Raw genomic sequence first — 16,346 nt, 5'->3', positions numbered from 1 at the left:
GCTGTAGCTTGAAGTACGGTCGGTTTGAATGCAAGAAGCGTAGTGGTCTTCCAGTCACTGATAAATCGGGATGAATTTCAGGGACGGAGGAGGAGGAGGAGGAGGAGCGGTGACTCCGAGCAGCCATCGCGAGTCGCGACCGATATTGTGGCTGAGATCGAGGAGTCTAACGCTCAGGTTGCGCTCAGGCTCAACCACCCAACTTGGTGTGTTATGACTGCCCTCGCGTTCCGGGTTTCAGGTAAGTTATGCGAATAGTATCGTAATGTTGTACGGTACCGACTCTACCCTTACTTTTTTTTCAACCGAGCAACACACCCCATGCTATCGGATATACCTTCCATTCGTCAAGTTATCTGGGTACGGCACGGACACGTCGCCAAAGCAGTCGTACTGGAAGTCAACCTCCGCGACGCGCTCCTGCATGCCCTTAATGAAGTTGCCCAACAGGCACAGGCCGTCCTTATTGGGCTCCTCGCAGTACTTGATACCGGTGAGGGGCACCGCGCCGTCGTTCAGAAGCCAGCGTATGTACTTCTCAGACCCGGAGGGACTGTCAGTTACAGGGCAAGTCATAACTTGCCCTACGAGATGAGCGGCGAAGGGCGCGATGTGTTGGGTGTTGTAGCTCTACGAGGTGTAGGTGAGTAGATGTCAGGAGAGGCGGCAAGAGATGCTCGCACCAAATCAAGCGGTATGTGATCTACTGGCAGCGGACCGCTTGCAACCATGCTCGTGAAATTCATAGCAACGGCGACTGTATGATCTCAGCCAGCATTCTATATGAAAGAAAATATTGGGAACTCACTAGAAGCAATATTAGTATCGTGGGTGGCGTCCATGTAGATCGGTTGATTGAGAGGGAACGTGATGTTGTTCCCGTCAAGCGTCCCGTTGGTCGTCGTGTCAAATAGGGTCATAGGTGTCTGCGTCAGACGCGCAAGCAGCTCTTGCACGTATCCTATGCCCTGCGCAGCACCGGTAGGGTTCCAGGCCCGTCAGCGTACCAGAAGTCCAAGTCTGCGAAACTATGTAAGCGACAAGCTACTGACGACACCGCCAAAACTGACCATTTGCGTACTGGTAGCCCTTCCATTCCTCCTCAGTGAACAAGTCGCAGAACTTCGAGTAACCGATCGACACCGTCTCGTACGCGCACAGGTCCTGCATCTCCGATACATATGTCGTAGTGAGTTCCACACCATCGACATACTGCTGCAGCCGCTCCACAGCGCCCTTCAAGTATATCTCCGTCCAATTGTTCGCATACCAACTGCCCATCTCGTATAGGTCGCCATTCGCATTCGCACAGTCATTCCACGGCACGAGCGTATTGTTATAGCCGTCCTCCTCGATGATGATCTCCTCATAGTACGACGTGGGGTACTCCTCGAGACCGAAGAAGCCTGCAGCCCAGTTGCGTGCGGACTGGACCATCCGCCACTCGGAGGTCGTGCGGAACACGGGAAGCTGCGTGAAGCCACTCAGCAGGTGTCCGTACTGCACCCTTGACGCGACACCAGGTCATACAGCTGCTTCCTACCGAAGGGCGTAAGGATCTCCGCGCCGAGCTTGTACGTCCAGGTGTTGAGGAACCGAGGGGACCCTTGGCGGTGAATCCGGTCTGTTCACGACTGCGTTCTGCAAGAGCGCGGCGAACTTGTTCGTGCCAGATGTGGGGTATCGTGCGCCGTGCCGCTGAACGATGTGCGCCTGAGTGAGTTCGCAGCCAGATGGAACTTGTGGGGACGCTTCCGGCAACCCAAACGCGCCGCCGACTGAGAACCACGGCGAGAGGTTGCCCCAGTAGCGCATCGGATTGAACGACGGGCTATACGCCGCGCCATCCGCAACGAGCGGGTACGTATCCGACTTCACAGGTGCCGCAGGTGCCGTCTGGATGGCCTCCGGTTCAGCCCCAGCTGTGGACGCGTCGTTCAGTGGATGCGACGCGTGAAAGACTCGTCGAACACGTACTGGGAGTGGGTCCGGCGAATCCAACCTCTGCTGCATCGGGGAAGTACTCTTTGTAGGACGTGCTAGTCGCACCGGGGCGGAAACGCCGCGGAAATTGTCGACCCCACGAAGATCGAGGCTGAGTATGAGTGCGGGAGCGCAGCAGCGAAGGGCAGGGCAGCGAGCAGGAGCACGGAGACCATACTGGACCGCCAGAGGAAAATCCCTGGCGGCCGAGCATCAAGCAGTGATATTTATGCAGCGGCAGGGACCGCTGCCGTTATTGATTGCACGGGGCGCACAAGGGCGCACATCGCACACAGCACTGACGGGTTCGTTGCACATGGTCGCTGTGCACCGATAAGTGCAAATGCTTCATTGGACTCTGAAGCCGAAGCTGAAGAAGCGTCGACGCCCTGGCAGAGGAGAGATGAATATTTGGGGGTGGGCCATGTCCTGTTGTGGTGACTTCCAGCTACGAGTCGTGCGATTACTTGAAGTTGTTGCGCACTGCTGCAACAAATCGCCGTCTTGGATCTGCAGCTGGATGTACACGCGCAGGCTTGGCAAATGAATTTACTTGTTATCGTGGCCGTGCACATACATACCGTATGGCGTGACGCGCAGAACTGGACATTGTTTTATCCCAGGGGCGAGGGACCGTGGGTGAGCGAAAACAAGGGGCCTACATACTAGGTTGTGACCGTCAATGCGTGCCTGCTGCTGCAGCCCTATCGCCGAATTTGAGCTCAATGCCTTCGAGGAACCGAGAAAGTACCGCTATATAATTGACTGAGCTCGACTCAAGACGGTCCAGATGTAGTCCCAAGAAGAGCAGCTGTACACAGATGCGTAAGTATCGTTGTGAGTCACAATGACAATGTGAGCGCAACGGCGAAGGTGGAGGTTTCCATTTTTGGTAACAGTGAGCATTTCTGTCAAGATCGTCGGCGACAGATTAAAAGTAACCAAGTACTGGACACCTCATTTCGCCCTTTTTTCGAGTCTCCCCCAATTCCTCCTATTCCTCCTAGTCGCCTCCTACGCCTGTTCTCTGTCGCAGAAAGGAGCCTGGTTGGGGAAGCGAATGCGAGGCCTGGTCGAATGCTGGCCAAGTCGCTCCCAGTTGCAAGACGTTCCCGACTATTTCATACTTCTCTGCCCACCTCTGTTCTGCAGCAGAAGCCTCTGCCAACCAGCGCTCCCAAGCGTGCAGTCCCAGATCATAGGAGCACCGAGCAGGAGGAGCTATGTTCCCAGCCCACTCAGGAGGTCGCGAGACAAGAGGGTGCGTCGCAAACGTTGCTTGATGAGGTCTTGCTAACGGTTTCGCAGAGGTCAAGCGCAACCAGGTCGGCGTGCAGCTTCTCTCTCGCCAGCTGCACCAGCAGATCTTCCGCAACATATCCTTCCCCTCTCCCGAGTCCTCGTACGTGCACATCGCCCGGGAACACCTCAAAACGCACGGGCTCGACCCCGCACAAGGATCCGTCCTTCCGAACACCAGCTTCACGCTCCCGCCCCTGCAGGGCCGCAATCTCGACGAACACTTCCACGCTATCGGCGCCAGCGCAGCGCATCCATGGCTCTCCCTCGCGAAAGACCTCGCTGGCGCGGAGCTCCCGCCGCGACCCGACCATTGGAACATGCAGGCGGGATGGACGAGGTATCTCTACCAACCGGATGGCTCGAGCTACTACGAGCACGTTGAGTGTCCTGAGTTCAGCGGTCAGGCGGAGGAGATGCTCGTGTTCGACGTGGAGACGATGCCGGAGTACAGCCCGTATGCCGTCATGGCGTGCGCAGCGTCGAAGAACGCGTGGTATTCCTGGGTGTCGCCGTGGCTCTTGGGCGAGACGGAGGAGAGCAAGCAGCTGATCCCTATGGGCGGTCGTACGGTGCCCCGTGTGGTGGTCGGGCATAACGTGTCATACGACCGTGGTCGCGTCCTGGAGGAGTACAGTGTCGACGGCACGCAGACGCGGTTCATCGATACCATGGCTCTGCACGTTGCCGTGAAGGGTATTTCATCTCATCAGCGGCCCGCGTGGGCGAAGTACCGGAAGACGAAGGAAAAGGCACAGCAGCAGAAGGAGGAAGCTATCGAAGCCGTTCTGGAGCTCATGCGCCAGGCTGAGGAGCGCCGACTCTCGGAAACCGATCCCGCCAAGGTCGAGGAGCTCGGTCGGCTGCTACACGACTTGGAGGAGGGTCTGCCTTCTTTGCAGGCCGAGGAGTTTGAGGAGGCCGAGGAGGATGAGATGTCGTGCCAGCGCTGGGAGGACCTCACGTCCGCGAACTCACTCGCCGACGTTGCGAAGTTGCACTGCGACATTGACATGGACAAAGCGATCCGCAACGACTTCATGACGAGCACGAGGGAGGAGATTCTCCAGGGCGTCCAGGACTACCTGAACTACTGTGCTGGCGACGTCGCAGTCACTCACGCTGTTTTCAGCAAAGTCCTTCCTTCATTTCTCAACGCGTGCCCGAACCCTGTATCTTTCGCTGGCGTGTTGACGATGGGATCAAGCTTCCTAACGGTCAACGAAAAGTGGGACACCTATCTCGCCGAGGCCGAACGTACGTACAAGGAGTTGGAAGAGAAGGTGAAGAGACGGCTACAGGACCTGGCATGCCAGGCAAAGGGCATGATGGACGACGAGAGTTGGAAGTCGGACGTTTGGCTCAGCCAGCTAGATTGGACCCCTAAAGTCGCGGGCAAGACGCGAGGTGTCAAGGTAAGCCAAGTGTATGATTTGACGGAATATGCATTCAATGTTTGTGCTAGGCCTCAACTGATGTCCCAACCTGGTACGCTTCCCTCCTCAAGTCGGGCACATTCAGTAGTGTGTTCCTGGGGCGTGTAATGCCACTCCTGCTTCGCTCCAAGTACGACGGGGTACCCCTGCAGTACTCGGCGGAGCACCGCTGGCATTGGCTTGTGTCTGGCGAGGTGTGTCGCCCCCTGAAGATCGGCGGCACCGGTCGTAACATATTCGAAGTGTTTTCGGCGGTGTGCGGGTTGCACGGCCTGCGGCAAGGAAGATTAGTGACCGATGACGACGAGCTGGCGTTCGCCCTCTCGAGCAAGTACAAGTATCAATGGATGACGGAGCGCGTCATGGCTGTAGCAGAGAAGATCGTGCAGATGGACAAAATCGAAGTCGAGAAGGACCCTTCGTTAAGGCAGCTGGACTGGACGCCCGTACGACCTCCGAGGAAAGCTCATCCAACCTGCCAAGGCATAATTGAAGACGGCGTTACTTCGACGGAGGAGGTTACTTCTACGCCGAAAACCACTACACCGAAAACGACCTCGAAGGGGAGCTCCGTAGGCTCTGGTGCCGTGAAGTGGCCCAAGTGGTTTTGGGATCTCGCGAAGCCGAAGAAGGACGCACAGCCGGGGACTCTCGACCTCACTGTGCGTAGTCGGCTCGCGCCGCTCCTTCTGCGTCTCTCCTGGCAGGGCTGGCCGCTCTTCCACTCTCGGGAGCATGGGTGGACCTTCCGCGTCCCTCCCGACGCCGGCTTCGAGACTCGTGCGAAATCGGTCGCTTTTCCAGTGGAGGCGGATGCGCCGCTGCGGGCGATGGCCGACGAGGGCTACATGTTTTACAAGCTCCCGCACAAGGACGGCGACGAGGCCAACGTAGGGAGCCCCCTCGGCAAGACGTTCATGAAGTACGCGCAGGACGGGACGCTGACGAGCCCGGGCGACGAGGCCAAGGACGCCCTCGACATGAACGCGCAGTGCAGCTACTGGATCAGCGCCCGCGACCGGGTCCTCAACCAGATGGTCGTCTGGCAGGACGAGCGCGTCAAAGCGGGCCTCCCGCAGCCCGCCGAGGAGGGCAAGAAGTGGGGCATCATCCTCCCGCAGGTCATCACGATGGGCACAGTGACGCGGCGCGCGATCGAGAAGACGTGGCTGACCGCGAGCAATGCGAAGAAGAACCGAGTAGGGTCCGAGCTGAAGGCGATGGTGCGCGCCCCGGAGGGGTACGCTATCGTTGGCGCCGACGTCGACTCGGAGGAGCTGTGGATCTCGAGCGTGATGGGCGACGCGCAGTTCGGTCTGCACGGCGCGACTGCAATTGGGTGGATGACGCTCGAGGGGACCAAGGCGGCGGGCACGGATCTGCACTCCAAGACTGCGAGCATTCTGGGCATCTCGCGTGACCAGGCGAAGGTGTTCAACTACTCGCGTATCTACGGCGCCGGGATGCGTCACGCAGTCTTGCTGCTGCTGCAGTCGAACGCCGGCATGCTGCCCGAGCAGGCGCAGAAGCTCGCGCAGAACCTGTACGCGTCTACGAAGGGTAAGAACACCCACCGCGGTGATCTGTTCGGACGCAAGTTCTGGTACGGCGGCACGGAGAGTTTCGTCTTCAACAAGCTTGAGGAGATCGCGCTGTCGGACCGGCCGCAGACGCCTGCGCTCGGGTGTGGGGTGACGTACGCGCTATCGAAGGAGTACTTGCCAGCGACGTTTGGTGACGACTACATGCCTTCTCGTATCAACTGGGTCGTTCAATCCTCGGGTGTCGATTACCTGCACCTCCTCATTGTCTCGATGGAGCATCTCATCAAGAAGTACAACATCCAGGCGCGCTACCTCATCTCCGTGCACGACGAACTGCGGTACTTGGTCAAGGAAGAAGACCGTTACAGAGCAGCGCTCGCGCTCCAAATTGCCAACCTCTGGACGCGCAGCTTGTTCGCTTACAAGCTGGGCATGGATGATCTCCCGCAGGGCGTGGCGTTCTTCTCCGCTGTTGACGTCGACAAGGTGCTGCGCAAGGAGGTCGATATGCCTTGCGTGACGCCGTCGCAGCCCATCCCCATCCCGCCGGGCGAGAGCTTGGACATCGCCGAGGTCCTAGAAAAGACTGGTGGCGGCTCCCTTTGGCCCAACGGAGCGCCGATGGTCGAAAATGACGGTATCCGCTGCGGGGGCGACCTCGTCGGGTATCGTCAACCTGACTGTCTTGTCCACCGGGCAGAGAGCGCTGCGTGGCTGCGAGCGCAGACCATCTCCGACGTCGAGGAGATTAAGCAGCTCGCGATGGATCACAGGGCGAAGTTTGGAAACAACCTAAAGAAGACCAAAAGTAAGACTAGCAAGAATGTTAATGGGCTCAAGCGTCTGAAGAAGGTTCGGGCGCTGGGCGACGGGGACGGCGTAGACTGGAACATCACTATCGAGCAGCTGCTCAAGTCGTTGGACATGCTTTCGTGAACGTCTGCTCTCATGCTATCTGCGTCAGTTATGGCATAGTTATTGTATATTCCATTTGTTGCGGTATGTTTAGCCCCCAAGTAATGTCACGCATGTCATTCTCACTGCGCCGTGGGTAGTTTGCGGTCGTGATGTTCACGCGCGAAGACCGACGGCCGGTCCGAGACGGCCATTCAAACGGCGCCGCCATTGTGTCCGGACGGAGGCACCTGCGACTTGGAGCTGCACCGAGAAATGTGTGCGGGTTCGGAGCCGGGAAGGAGAGCACGAAGCATTGTCCTGCGGCGTACGCGGGCGGCACGGCGGGCGACACCAATCGATGGTCACACCGCCCCTGCTTCCTGAGGACAAGGCGGGAGCCCAGATGGGAAGTCGCGCCGTCACGCGCTGTGGGCGAGGTGCAGGGCCGACGTGCCATGCGGCGCGCGGCGTGGGCGGAGGGCGCGATGATACCCCATATGGCAATGGGCGCGTGGCCCAATATGGTAGGTCGCGCCTGCCGCCGTGGGAAGGCGCCCGGCAGACGGGATGCCGGGCGATAAGGCGGGTTCGCCATCACCGACGCGCGTCGGGGCTGCGACGACCGCATGACTCGACCGCCCCGCCTGCGGCCAGCATTGTTTGGCGACGTCGCGCGTCCCCGCCCCATACAAACACGATGACTCGTATAAATCCGCCCGCCGCGCCGGGTGCGTTCCGTATCAATCTGCCCGCCCCGCCCCCCGCCCCGTCCGCCTCCGCATTTCTGCCCGCCGCCTCCATCCCAACGACCTCGGCTAGCAGTCTACTGTCACACCTCAGCTACAACACTTGTCACCATGCAGTACCCTCCGAGCCCATCGTCGAGTACCACTCGTGTTCCCACCACACCGGTGCCCAACGCGCCCTACATGAGTCCGAAGGACTTGCCCCCGTCACCAGTCACGCCGACCCATTTTCTCCCCGGATACGGCGCACCTGCCGGTGCGCCGTACATGCACCCCGCGGGTTACGGCGCTGCTCCGGGTTCTCGAGCTACTTGTATGCAAACTTCGCATTTATTTTCCGCTCCGACTGTATGTTGACGATCTTCGGCGCGTTACCATAGATGGCCTCATGACTCCGCCCACAACCCCGGAGAGAGCACGCGGGCAGCGTGGGTCCGCGGGCTACACCATCCACCCGATGTTCCACCCAAATACGCTCAGGTTCAACATCTCCCTGCCGGCCTCGCAGATTGAGTTCCGGGCGCCGTTCTCCCACCGCAACGTCACGGACAGCTTCGCGTCGCCGCCCGCGCGAAGCGTCTTCGTCAACATCATCGGCGTGTTCCAATTTGAAGTGCGCGCCTCCCAAGCGAGCGGCGTCACCGTCGGGGATGTCCTCGAAGGCATCGGGCGGGCGATGGCGCAGCCCGTCTTGGCCAACGAGTACAACTGCTTCCCCACCGATGCGCGGCAGCGCGTCGCGGCGTCCGTGCGCACCCCTCGCCGCGTCGACTTTCTGGGCACCAGGGTCCTCTTCAACGCCGTCGAAGTGACGAGCGCGTCGGGCGGTGCGGTCTATTGCGATCTTCAGCTCGCCGTCACGGCGTCGTGAGATGCACGAGGACCCCCGTCGTTATTCCGTCCTCCCTTCGCCGCCTCGAACGCCCCCCACCTATCTCGACCCGCGCGGCAAAAATAACTTCTTTCCGGATGTGCTTGGTCGTATGCGCTGGACGCTCGTGCAGTCCCATTATTTGTATCATCTCGGACATGCGTTTCTCTGGTCGATCGTCACTGTATACAATCCCCTCTCCTGTAGCTATTCCCTCCTCTCGGACATCTCTCACTGTACAGTAGCTATACCGCCACTGCTCCTTACGAACTATGGCTTGCAACTGTACCTTACATAAAGTTTATAAATACTACGTTTACAAGTTACGCTCTAGGAACGTCTGACCGGCGTTGCGGTCCTCTTCGGCGCACCCTCAGAACCGTGTCGCCAGGTCGCCGTTGGAAAACACCTTTGCCTAGAGCGCAAAAAAAGAATTCCCGCTAGCCGATTTGAACGACTGACCTTAATCCGTGCGGGTTGTTCCAGTCGGCTAATGGGCATTCTAACGTCCCGTGACCAGCGCCACCCTGCCCTCGTCGCGCCTCCCCGTCGCTCTCCGCCGTCGTCCACCCCGCCACCCGCCGCCACCTCTGCCCTTGTCGCCCGCCACTCCCGCCACCCGCCACCCTCTGCGTCGCCCGCCACTCCCGCCACACGCCACGCGCCATCCCGCTGCACCTCCCCGCCCCGCCCCGCTGCAGACGGTCACGCCACCGCGCACCTTCACATCACGTGCTGTGATCGCCGCCCACGCGCCGCGCGTCGCGCGACCTCGCGTCCGAGTCCCTCCCGCCGTCGCCCCTCACGCCCAGTACGCACATCATCTCCCGCGCACCTCTGACAACACACGCCCCAAACAAGCCGCACCGTGTCCCCCAGGCTCTCGTCCACCGTCCGCGCACCCCTCGGTCGCCGACGCCGCACCGCCGCCCGCAAAGTCTCCCAAGCGGTCCTTGGGAGTACTCTTGCGCGCCGCGCGTGACGTCGCCTTGTGCCGGATAGACCGTCCCTGCCAGTGCGCACCGTGGTCCCCGTCTGCGCCCTATCCACCATCACCGCGCCCCCGCGATAGCGGCGAGATCCCGCAGGAGTCCTTGGGAATCGCGCGCGCGACGTCGGCTTCTGCCGTCTGCCCCTCTGCCCCCGCGCGCCGCGCCGACAAATGCCACCCGCCGCCCGCCGCTCACCCACGCCCTTCTTGATCCACAACCACCACCGTCCGGAGTGTGTTGCGGCCATGCCCCCTTGCCAGTACCGCCCACCTTCTCTTCGCGGCACACCCTCCCCACCCGTCGCTACCATCGCCACCCTGGATATCGCCGTCGTCGTGCACGGCCAGTAGACAGTGCCGCACCACTACACCATGTAGGCCCCACTCGTGCACGAACGTCGTGCACGAAAGGACTCCCAAATCGGCGACAGTGATCGCCCATCTCACGGGTGGCGGTGCCGCTCGCGTTCGCTGTAAGGATTCCGTATGCCCGAATGACATTCCGCTGACTACAAACCCTAGCCTCGGGTCACGGTGTCCATTCCCTGACCAAATCACCCAGACGCACACTTCCAGAGGCCCTCGGAGAGTTCTTGCGCGGCGGGACGTGTACGGAGGGCGCGGTGTTGGTTGCGCGACGGTCATCGTGCGTGTGCCCCGCGCAGGAATACTCGTGCCGCTCGCACACGAGAGGTCGAGACGCAGATCCCAGCATGCCATGTAGACACATCAAAACGCTGTTAAAAAGGCGTCGCTCAGGCCTGCCACGGCTTGGTTTCATCCGCAGCGGGCAGGCGTGGCTTGAGCAGGGTGTGGAAGCTTGGTCCGCTCACAGAACCTCGTCCTTCGAAACCTCTCGCGCGAGTTCAGCAACGGCGAGCACACGCTATCGGGTGTCAAGTACGCCATCCGCGGTCTCGGCAACCAGACGTACAACCCCATAGCGAACAACGTCGACCGGGCTCTTGGGAGCGAGGGTCATGACAACAAGAGCATGGAGGAGGACTACTACCGACCGCATGTGGGAGGCATTCGCACAGGCAATGAACGTCGAGGAGGGCGGTGACGCTCCCGACTTTGCTGTGACGGAGGACTCGCTTGAGAAGGTCTCCCTCGGTGTCACTTTGCACTCTAGCAGTGGCGACCGGACCTTGCTGCAGCCGCCCCGTTCGGCAAACGTCTGGAGTCGGTGGGGGAGCTGCTAAAAGTCATCATGCCAGCAGTCCGCCGGCTGAACCTGACGCATACCGTCTGCGGCATCCACAACTCTTATCAACGAACACGTGAGTGGCGGCCCCGCCTGTCCGTCCGTGCGGGCACCCTGTTGAACCTTGAACTGCGTGTAGGTCGTACTCGGAGAACTGGCCGCGTCCGCCGTATACGACTCGGAAAATGTTCCCTGCTAAGGGGCTGGACGACAATGCGCAACGCCCGAGCCAACTCAACGAGTGGGTGTCGGTCGCCTCTCGGATCAGGAACGGCTGAAGGGGGCCTGCTTCCGAAGACTGCTCAAGTTCCGACACGCGTAACAAAGATTCGGATGAGCCTGAGTGTAGTGCGTTGCACCTGACGTCGTCGTTCTTTGACACGCCCGATGCGCGCCCACGTCGTGTTCTCGCCGCCGCATCAAACCGTCGCCTCCCGCCACTCGTCAGCGTCCACATCTACGTCACTCCCAACCTTCCTTCCATCCCGGGCCATTACACGACCACACTGCCGCGCGCCTCCCGTGGGCAACAACTCTCTGCGGGTTGATGCCGCCAATCTTCCCTTGGATCTACAGTGAGGGACACCGGTTGACCAGCTCCACGACGACTCAAAACCCTACCATCGATTCCTGCCGCCGGCATGCACCCGCACCCGCATCTCGCATCGCCGCAAAGACTCCCAAGAGTTTCTTGGGAATCATCCGCGTGTCCGCTGACGTCACCCCGTCCCGTGCGTTGGCGTGTCGCCCCGCCGCCTGCTGTCCTCGCCCTCTTGCTCGCGACATAAGTCACGTGATCGTGAGAACAAAGTACTAGTGACGCGCTCTACCAACTGAGCTAAGAGGGATGACAACCTAGCAAAACTATTTGCTTTCATGAAGCCTTCGAAGACCACCACACACCCGGCCAAGCAGCACTACCGGGAGTATGTCTCCTCACCCATCGTTTGCGATTGAATTCTTCTTTATCAGACTCTAGATCGAGTCGGTCTCTTGCAGCGTGTTGCTGGTCACGGTAAGGTTCACTGTAACGGTGAATCTCCTGTCCCTAGGAAGAATTCGAGCAGCCCTCTTTACTCAGCACTGTACTCCAACTGCGGCAACGGTAAGAATATCAGTCTGTGTGAATGAGTGAGTCTGAAGCCACGATACCTGTCGATGACCCTTTATCAACTGGCGGCAGGTAGAATTTCCTGCATGTCACTGACATCAGTCGCCTTGTCTTTCCGGTCATCTGTAACATAACATCGCAGTGCGTCAGTAAATCACAAATGCGTATCAGATAGATCGTACCGTTGTATGGTGCTTGCATAGGAGGCCACCGAATCCGAGGCAGTTCGTTCCAAATCTCGACGGAGCGACCGAACGGGCGACTGGGTTGCAAATTAGCGAAGACAAGACACACTTGAAGCCGCTAAAGGATCTCCATCCTGGAAACAAAGGCTATGCGAAAATTGTCAAATCGTGGCGTGCTATCAGATTTCATCGTGACCTTGGGAAACCAGTACGTACTATATGAAGTCGCGCGTTATTGTGTAGTGTTGGTGCACACGGTCTGGCAAGGATGCCTCGCCAGCAGTGCCTGTGTCAGAATCGACAGTATTGGTCCTTGGGCGTCAGCAGCGTCAATGTTGCAATATAAATGAAGGCCTGCTCACGAAAAGGGTCACAAGTCAAGAACTCGTTCACCACTCTAGAGACAAGATGCAGCTGCTCCGCCTCGCCACCAGTCTCTTCGCCATCGTTGTCCTCGCCACCTCAGCGGTGAACGCACACCCTGTGGCTGGTAAGTTCTATATACAAACCGCTCATCAATAGATGATGTACTCACTTATGCATGATGTAGACCCCAAAGACGGCGAGTCTAATCATTGTGCAACAGCGAAACTGATCATAACGAAAACGGTCTGCAGATGCATGCTGCTGCATCGGCTGCGAATATTATCACGAGAACGACGTTTAAGCCGACGCTGGGGATCTATGATTGTCATTTGTTCGGTACATTCAGGTTGATGTTATTGTAATACCATGAACGCTCCACGACATGTGCACCTCGTCAGTGACTACGCTCATCACGGTGGTTATCCCTGTCAGCTTGAGTCATCAATCTTAAGGATTATGTGACGAGGAACGTACCTACGACGCATCCTAGGTGTTGAGATCGCTCGTCAATACCGTGGTGCGTTCGTATGATCCCTTCTTCAGGCCTCAGAAGCCGATTCATCGAACAGCGCCTTCGGTCACTGAGGAGGACTCGGGCCATGTTGCTTGATGGGCTTTTATCACTGCACACAGCTGTGACTGGTGAGGCCATGACGATCCGCGGGATTACCCAGGATCTACCTAGTATCTTCAATATGTTGTCTGTAATTTTTACGGCGGAGCGTCGTCACTGGTGAGAGGAGGCAGACGCACACAACGGACTGAGTTGACTTACATTAGGCGTCAAGTTGGTTTACTTCGAAGCACCTTGGTAAAGCTTCGGTACTGCCAGAATGCGTCGATACAGCAGTAAACGAGTCGGAAAACGGTCTGCTCAAGACACAAAGGGGACGTTGTAGTAGGTGGTCCTCTGGCAGCTCTCGATCTCAGTGAGTGCAAAACAATAATATGGCCTGTGCAGCGTGGAAACGATCACCGAAGCCCGGGCCGCAGCCAGCTCAAATTAAGGTGCTCTGACTTTGCATGAGCACAATGCGCATGTACTGTACTAAGTCCGGTGCTGGAGAAAGTGAATGGGGGACTCGCTTCATTTAGCTACCGGTTGGGGACATGGTAGCTTATACGACAGTGTGGATACAAAGCGCCTGTCAATCATATGTCCAATCAATTACGAGGGCTACTTCGACAGATACCAGTCGTGCTTACCATAGACCAACTCGCCGATGTTCAAACGTTCACCACCAAGTATCGGTGCGCATTTACCGCAAGTGACATCATAAGCCGCTCGAGGCTCTTCGTATGGGAAGGCGACTCGGGCTGACGCACGAGCACTCAAGATATCTGCCTTCTCAGCCCCGGCCGATCGTAACCTCCTTTCCAATCGTCCCAGTGCACCCGAGGGACGTTCACATCTAACCATACTTCATCTTCGGGGGCGAGCTCGCAGCATCCACGCACGTACAGCTGGTCCACCGACGACACCAGAAACCCTGGGCTGTCTGCATCCGCGAATCCCGTCGCCGCGTGCACTCTGCGACGTGCCTCGAGCAGCGCGCGCATGTCCGCGCTTCGGAACTGCGTGCATGCGAGAACATGGATCGACTTCATGTTCGGGCATAACCACGTCCCTTGGAGCACCCATTCCGCCTCTGCATCGGGATCGTGCATAGGCTCCGCCAGCTTGCGCAAAACGTCCGTGGTCAGACCGTCGCAATCCTCAAATTGTGTTTCGCAGAATGAGAAATCTTCAGGCGCAGCCGCGAGAAGGCTGAAGAGTACCGTTGGACTATGGATCTCGAACATGCCAACGTTATACCCATCTGTGAGAGTGGCCCCCAGAGGTACGGCGGTCGTGCATCGCCTGTACGACACACTGTCAACAACGGGGTAATCGAGAAGCCTGCTGTACTCCGTGATCACGTCGCCGCTGATGTCGATGAATTTGACATTGGCTGACCAGCGGGGAAGGCGCATCTCGGCAGTGATGATGTGTGGCCCGGTGTACGAGCAGTCGAGGCAGACGCTGTCGAGCTCGAGACTGCTCAGATGCGTGCAGCCCACAAGACATGCAAGCAGGTCGACGAGCGGGAAAGCCACGTTGTGCGAGTTGTAGTCGGTGATGGCAACGGAGCTGAGCTTGGGCGGCATGGCCAACCGCGGAAACGGTCTCACGTACGATTCGCGGAAGTGGACTCCACCCATAAAGAGATTCCTCAGAACAGGAGTCTCGAATTCGTCTTCAAGATGCGAGGTCGATCCGGTGCTGTCGATAAGGTCGTCGAATATGAACCGAAGTACGAGCGTGACCAGCCTGTCTGCGCGTCCCACGAGATCGACGCGAGGGAGGGGGAGCGAACTGGAGCAAAGAAGATGCATGTGTAAGGTCCTCCATCGCTTCACGTGTGGCAGAAGCAGCTCGAATATGGCGTCGATCCGAGCCTTCTCGTTAGGATCCTGTACGGACTGGTCAAACCTTCGATAGACGTAGATGTCGAGGGGACGGTCCTGCGACCACGAGAGGTACTGGTGAATCCTAGAAAGCGGAGTAGGGTCCCTTCCAATCCAAATGACAAGTCGCGTCCAGAATATGGATATATTTGACATGATGCTCCGCCAGAGGGGGCGAATAGATGCCAGGGATTCTGGGAAAGGATGGTCAAGGTATCGGTCATGGTGCGAGGGCCAAGGATCTAGAAACGCGGCCAGTCTTGAATGGATGCCATTGCTGTCTCCTGGGAGCTCGGCGTCCTTCGACACGTAGCGAAAGATGATGAGGAGGACGTCGGGTGGGAGGTCAACGATGGTGGTAGAGCGAGGCCTGCAGGGTATCCCGCTAGTACCCCGGTAACTGAGGAGCGCGTGGGCCATGTGGCTTGACGACTCTTGATCGTACACCGGGACTGGCGAGGCTATACCGACCCGCTAGTGCTATGATTCACCTGGTGGCCTCAAAACACCGTTTTTTACTCCAGTGCACCGTCATCAGCAAACGAGACGCATATATGCAAGTCACTCGACGTACATTAGGCTTGATTTGCGTCGTAGCTCCGTCTCACAGCCTAGCTAGTAAAGCTCCTATACTGGGATGTTTCGATAGGATAGCGCAGGATTTGCGGAGCGGCGAGGCAGCCTGCTCAATGCACCTCAAGATGGGCGTCGCGGATAGCTAGCCGAGGTCAGACGTGAGTACAGGAGGAGGAGTGTCAGGCTCCCGTAGGTGAACCCTTTACACGACTTTGTTGAGACTCAGAAGAGGACGGTCGTGCACTGTAACTCAGTGACAGTCCACGGTCCACCGGCGGCAGAAGGACGCGTGCACGTGGGCGCGGTGACTGACCTTGATCGACTTCGGGCCACTGCAGAAGCCGTAGTGTTACGGTGCTGCAGGTACGAGACAATGAGGACCTGCTCCTTAAAGGTAACCCCATTGCAGTGGGTACGTTTATGCATTGAATCTTTTAGCACATGGCAGCTTGTAAAATGTCGAATGTCATGGCCACAGTATGACCGTACGGTTACTATTAAGTTAGGATGGATGCTAGTACATCGCCGAACTCTAAATAATCTTTTAATGCCATTTCATCTTTCAACGTCATATAACTTCTTGACCTGAGACTGAGCAGGGTCAATACCGACGACGGCAAAGATAGCATAGAGTATCATGGCCCTGCGAATGATATCGAGTGCATTTCCGCACGAGTAGGAACAAC

The 16,346-nt window shown here is 58.2% G+C and overlaps 4 protein-coding genes across 4 annotated transcripts; 2 read left to right on the top strand and 2 right to left on the bottom strand.

Annotated features, from left to right (window-relative positions):
* Positions 1-194: 194 nt before the first annotated feature.
* Positions 195-2,654, bottom strand: B0H18DRAFT_1039374 (histidine phosphatase superfamily). Its single transcript, XM_048030494.1, has 10 exons — positions 2,565-2,654; positions 2,085-2,499; positions 1,978-2,023; positions 1,597-1,922; positions 1,521-1,571; positions 1,071-1,500; positions 980-1,020; positions 809-947; positions 684-757; positions 195-630 (listed from the first exon to the last, which is right to left on the bottom strand). Exons 2-10 carry the CDS (start codon positions 2,157-2,159, stop codon positions 325-327), a joined length of 1,488 nt encoding a protein of 495 aa, XP_047887489.1. The 5' UTR covers positions 2,160-2,499; positions 2,565-2,654; the 3' UTR covers positions 195-324.
* A 406-nt stretch (positions 2,655-3,060) lies between these two features.
* Positions 3,061-7,198, top strand: B0H18DRAFT_1124500 (gamma DNA-directed DNA polymerase; the record flags this gene model as incomplete). Its single annotated transcript, XM_048034862.1, has 3 exons — positions 3,061-3,244; positions 3,292-4,697; positions 4,748-7,198. 3 exons carry the CDS (start codon positions 3,061-3,063, stop codon positions 7,196-7,198), a joined length of 4,041 nt encoding a protein of 1,346 aa, XP_047887488.1.
* Positions 7,199-7,821: 623 nt separating this feature from the next.
* Positions 7,822-9,185, top strand: B0H18DRAFT_1039367 (uncharacterized protein). Its single transcript, XM_048030493.1, has 2 exons — positions 7,822-8,218; positions 8,286-9,185. Exons 1-2 carry the CDS (start codon positions 8,017-8,019, stop codon positions 8,774-8,776), a joined length of 693 nt encoding a protein of 230 aa, XP_047887487.1. The 5' UTR covers positions 7,822-8,016; the 3' UTR covers positions 8,777-9,185.
* A 4,497-nt stretch (positions 9,186-13,682) lies between these two features.
* On the bottom strand, positions 13,683-15,910 carry B0H18DRAFT_1039357 (uncharacterized protein). The gene is made up of 3 exons (XM_048030492.1): positions 15,659-15,910; positions 13,969-15,602; positions 13,683-13,781 (listed from the first exon to the last, which is right to left on the bottom strand). Exon 2 carries the CDS (start codon positions 15,502-15,504, stop codon positions 13,969-13,971), a length of 1,536 nt encoding a protein of 511 aa, XP_047887486.1. The 5' UTR covers positions 15,505-15,602; positions 15,659-15,910; the 3' UTR covers positions 13,683-13,781.
* Positions 15,911-16,346: the final 436 nt, after the last annotated feature.

This window comes from Fomitopsis serialis (assembly GCF_022376445.1).
Source record: "Fomitopsis serialis strain Sig1Antser10 chromosome Unknown B0H18scaffold_125, whole genome shotgun sequence".
NCBI lineage: Eukaryota > Fungi > Basidiomycota > Agaricomycetes > Polyporales > Fomitopsidaceae > Fomitopsis > Fomitopsis serialis.
Note: the sequence above shows the minus strand (reverse complement) of the source record. Positions and strands in the feature narration are given on the sequence as shown.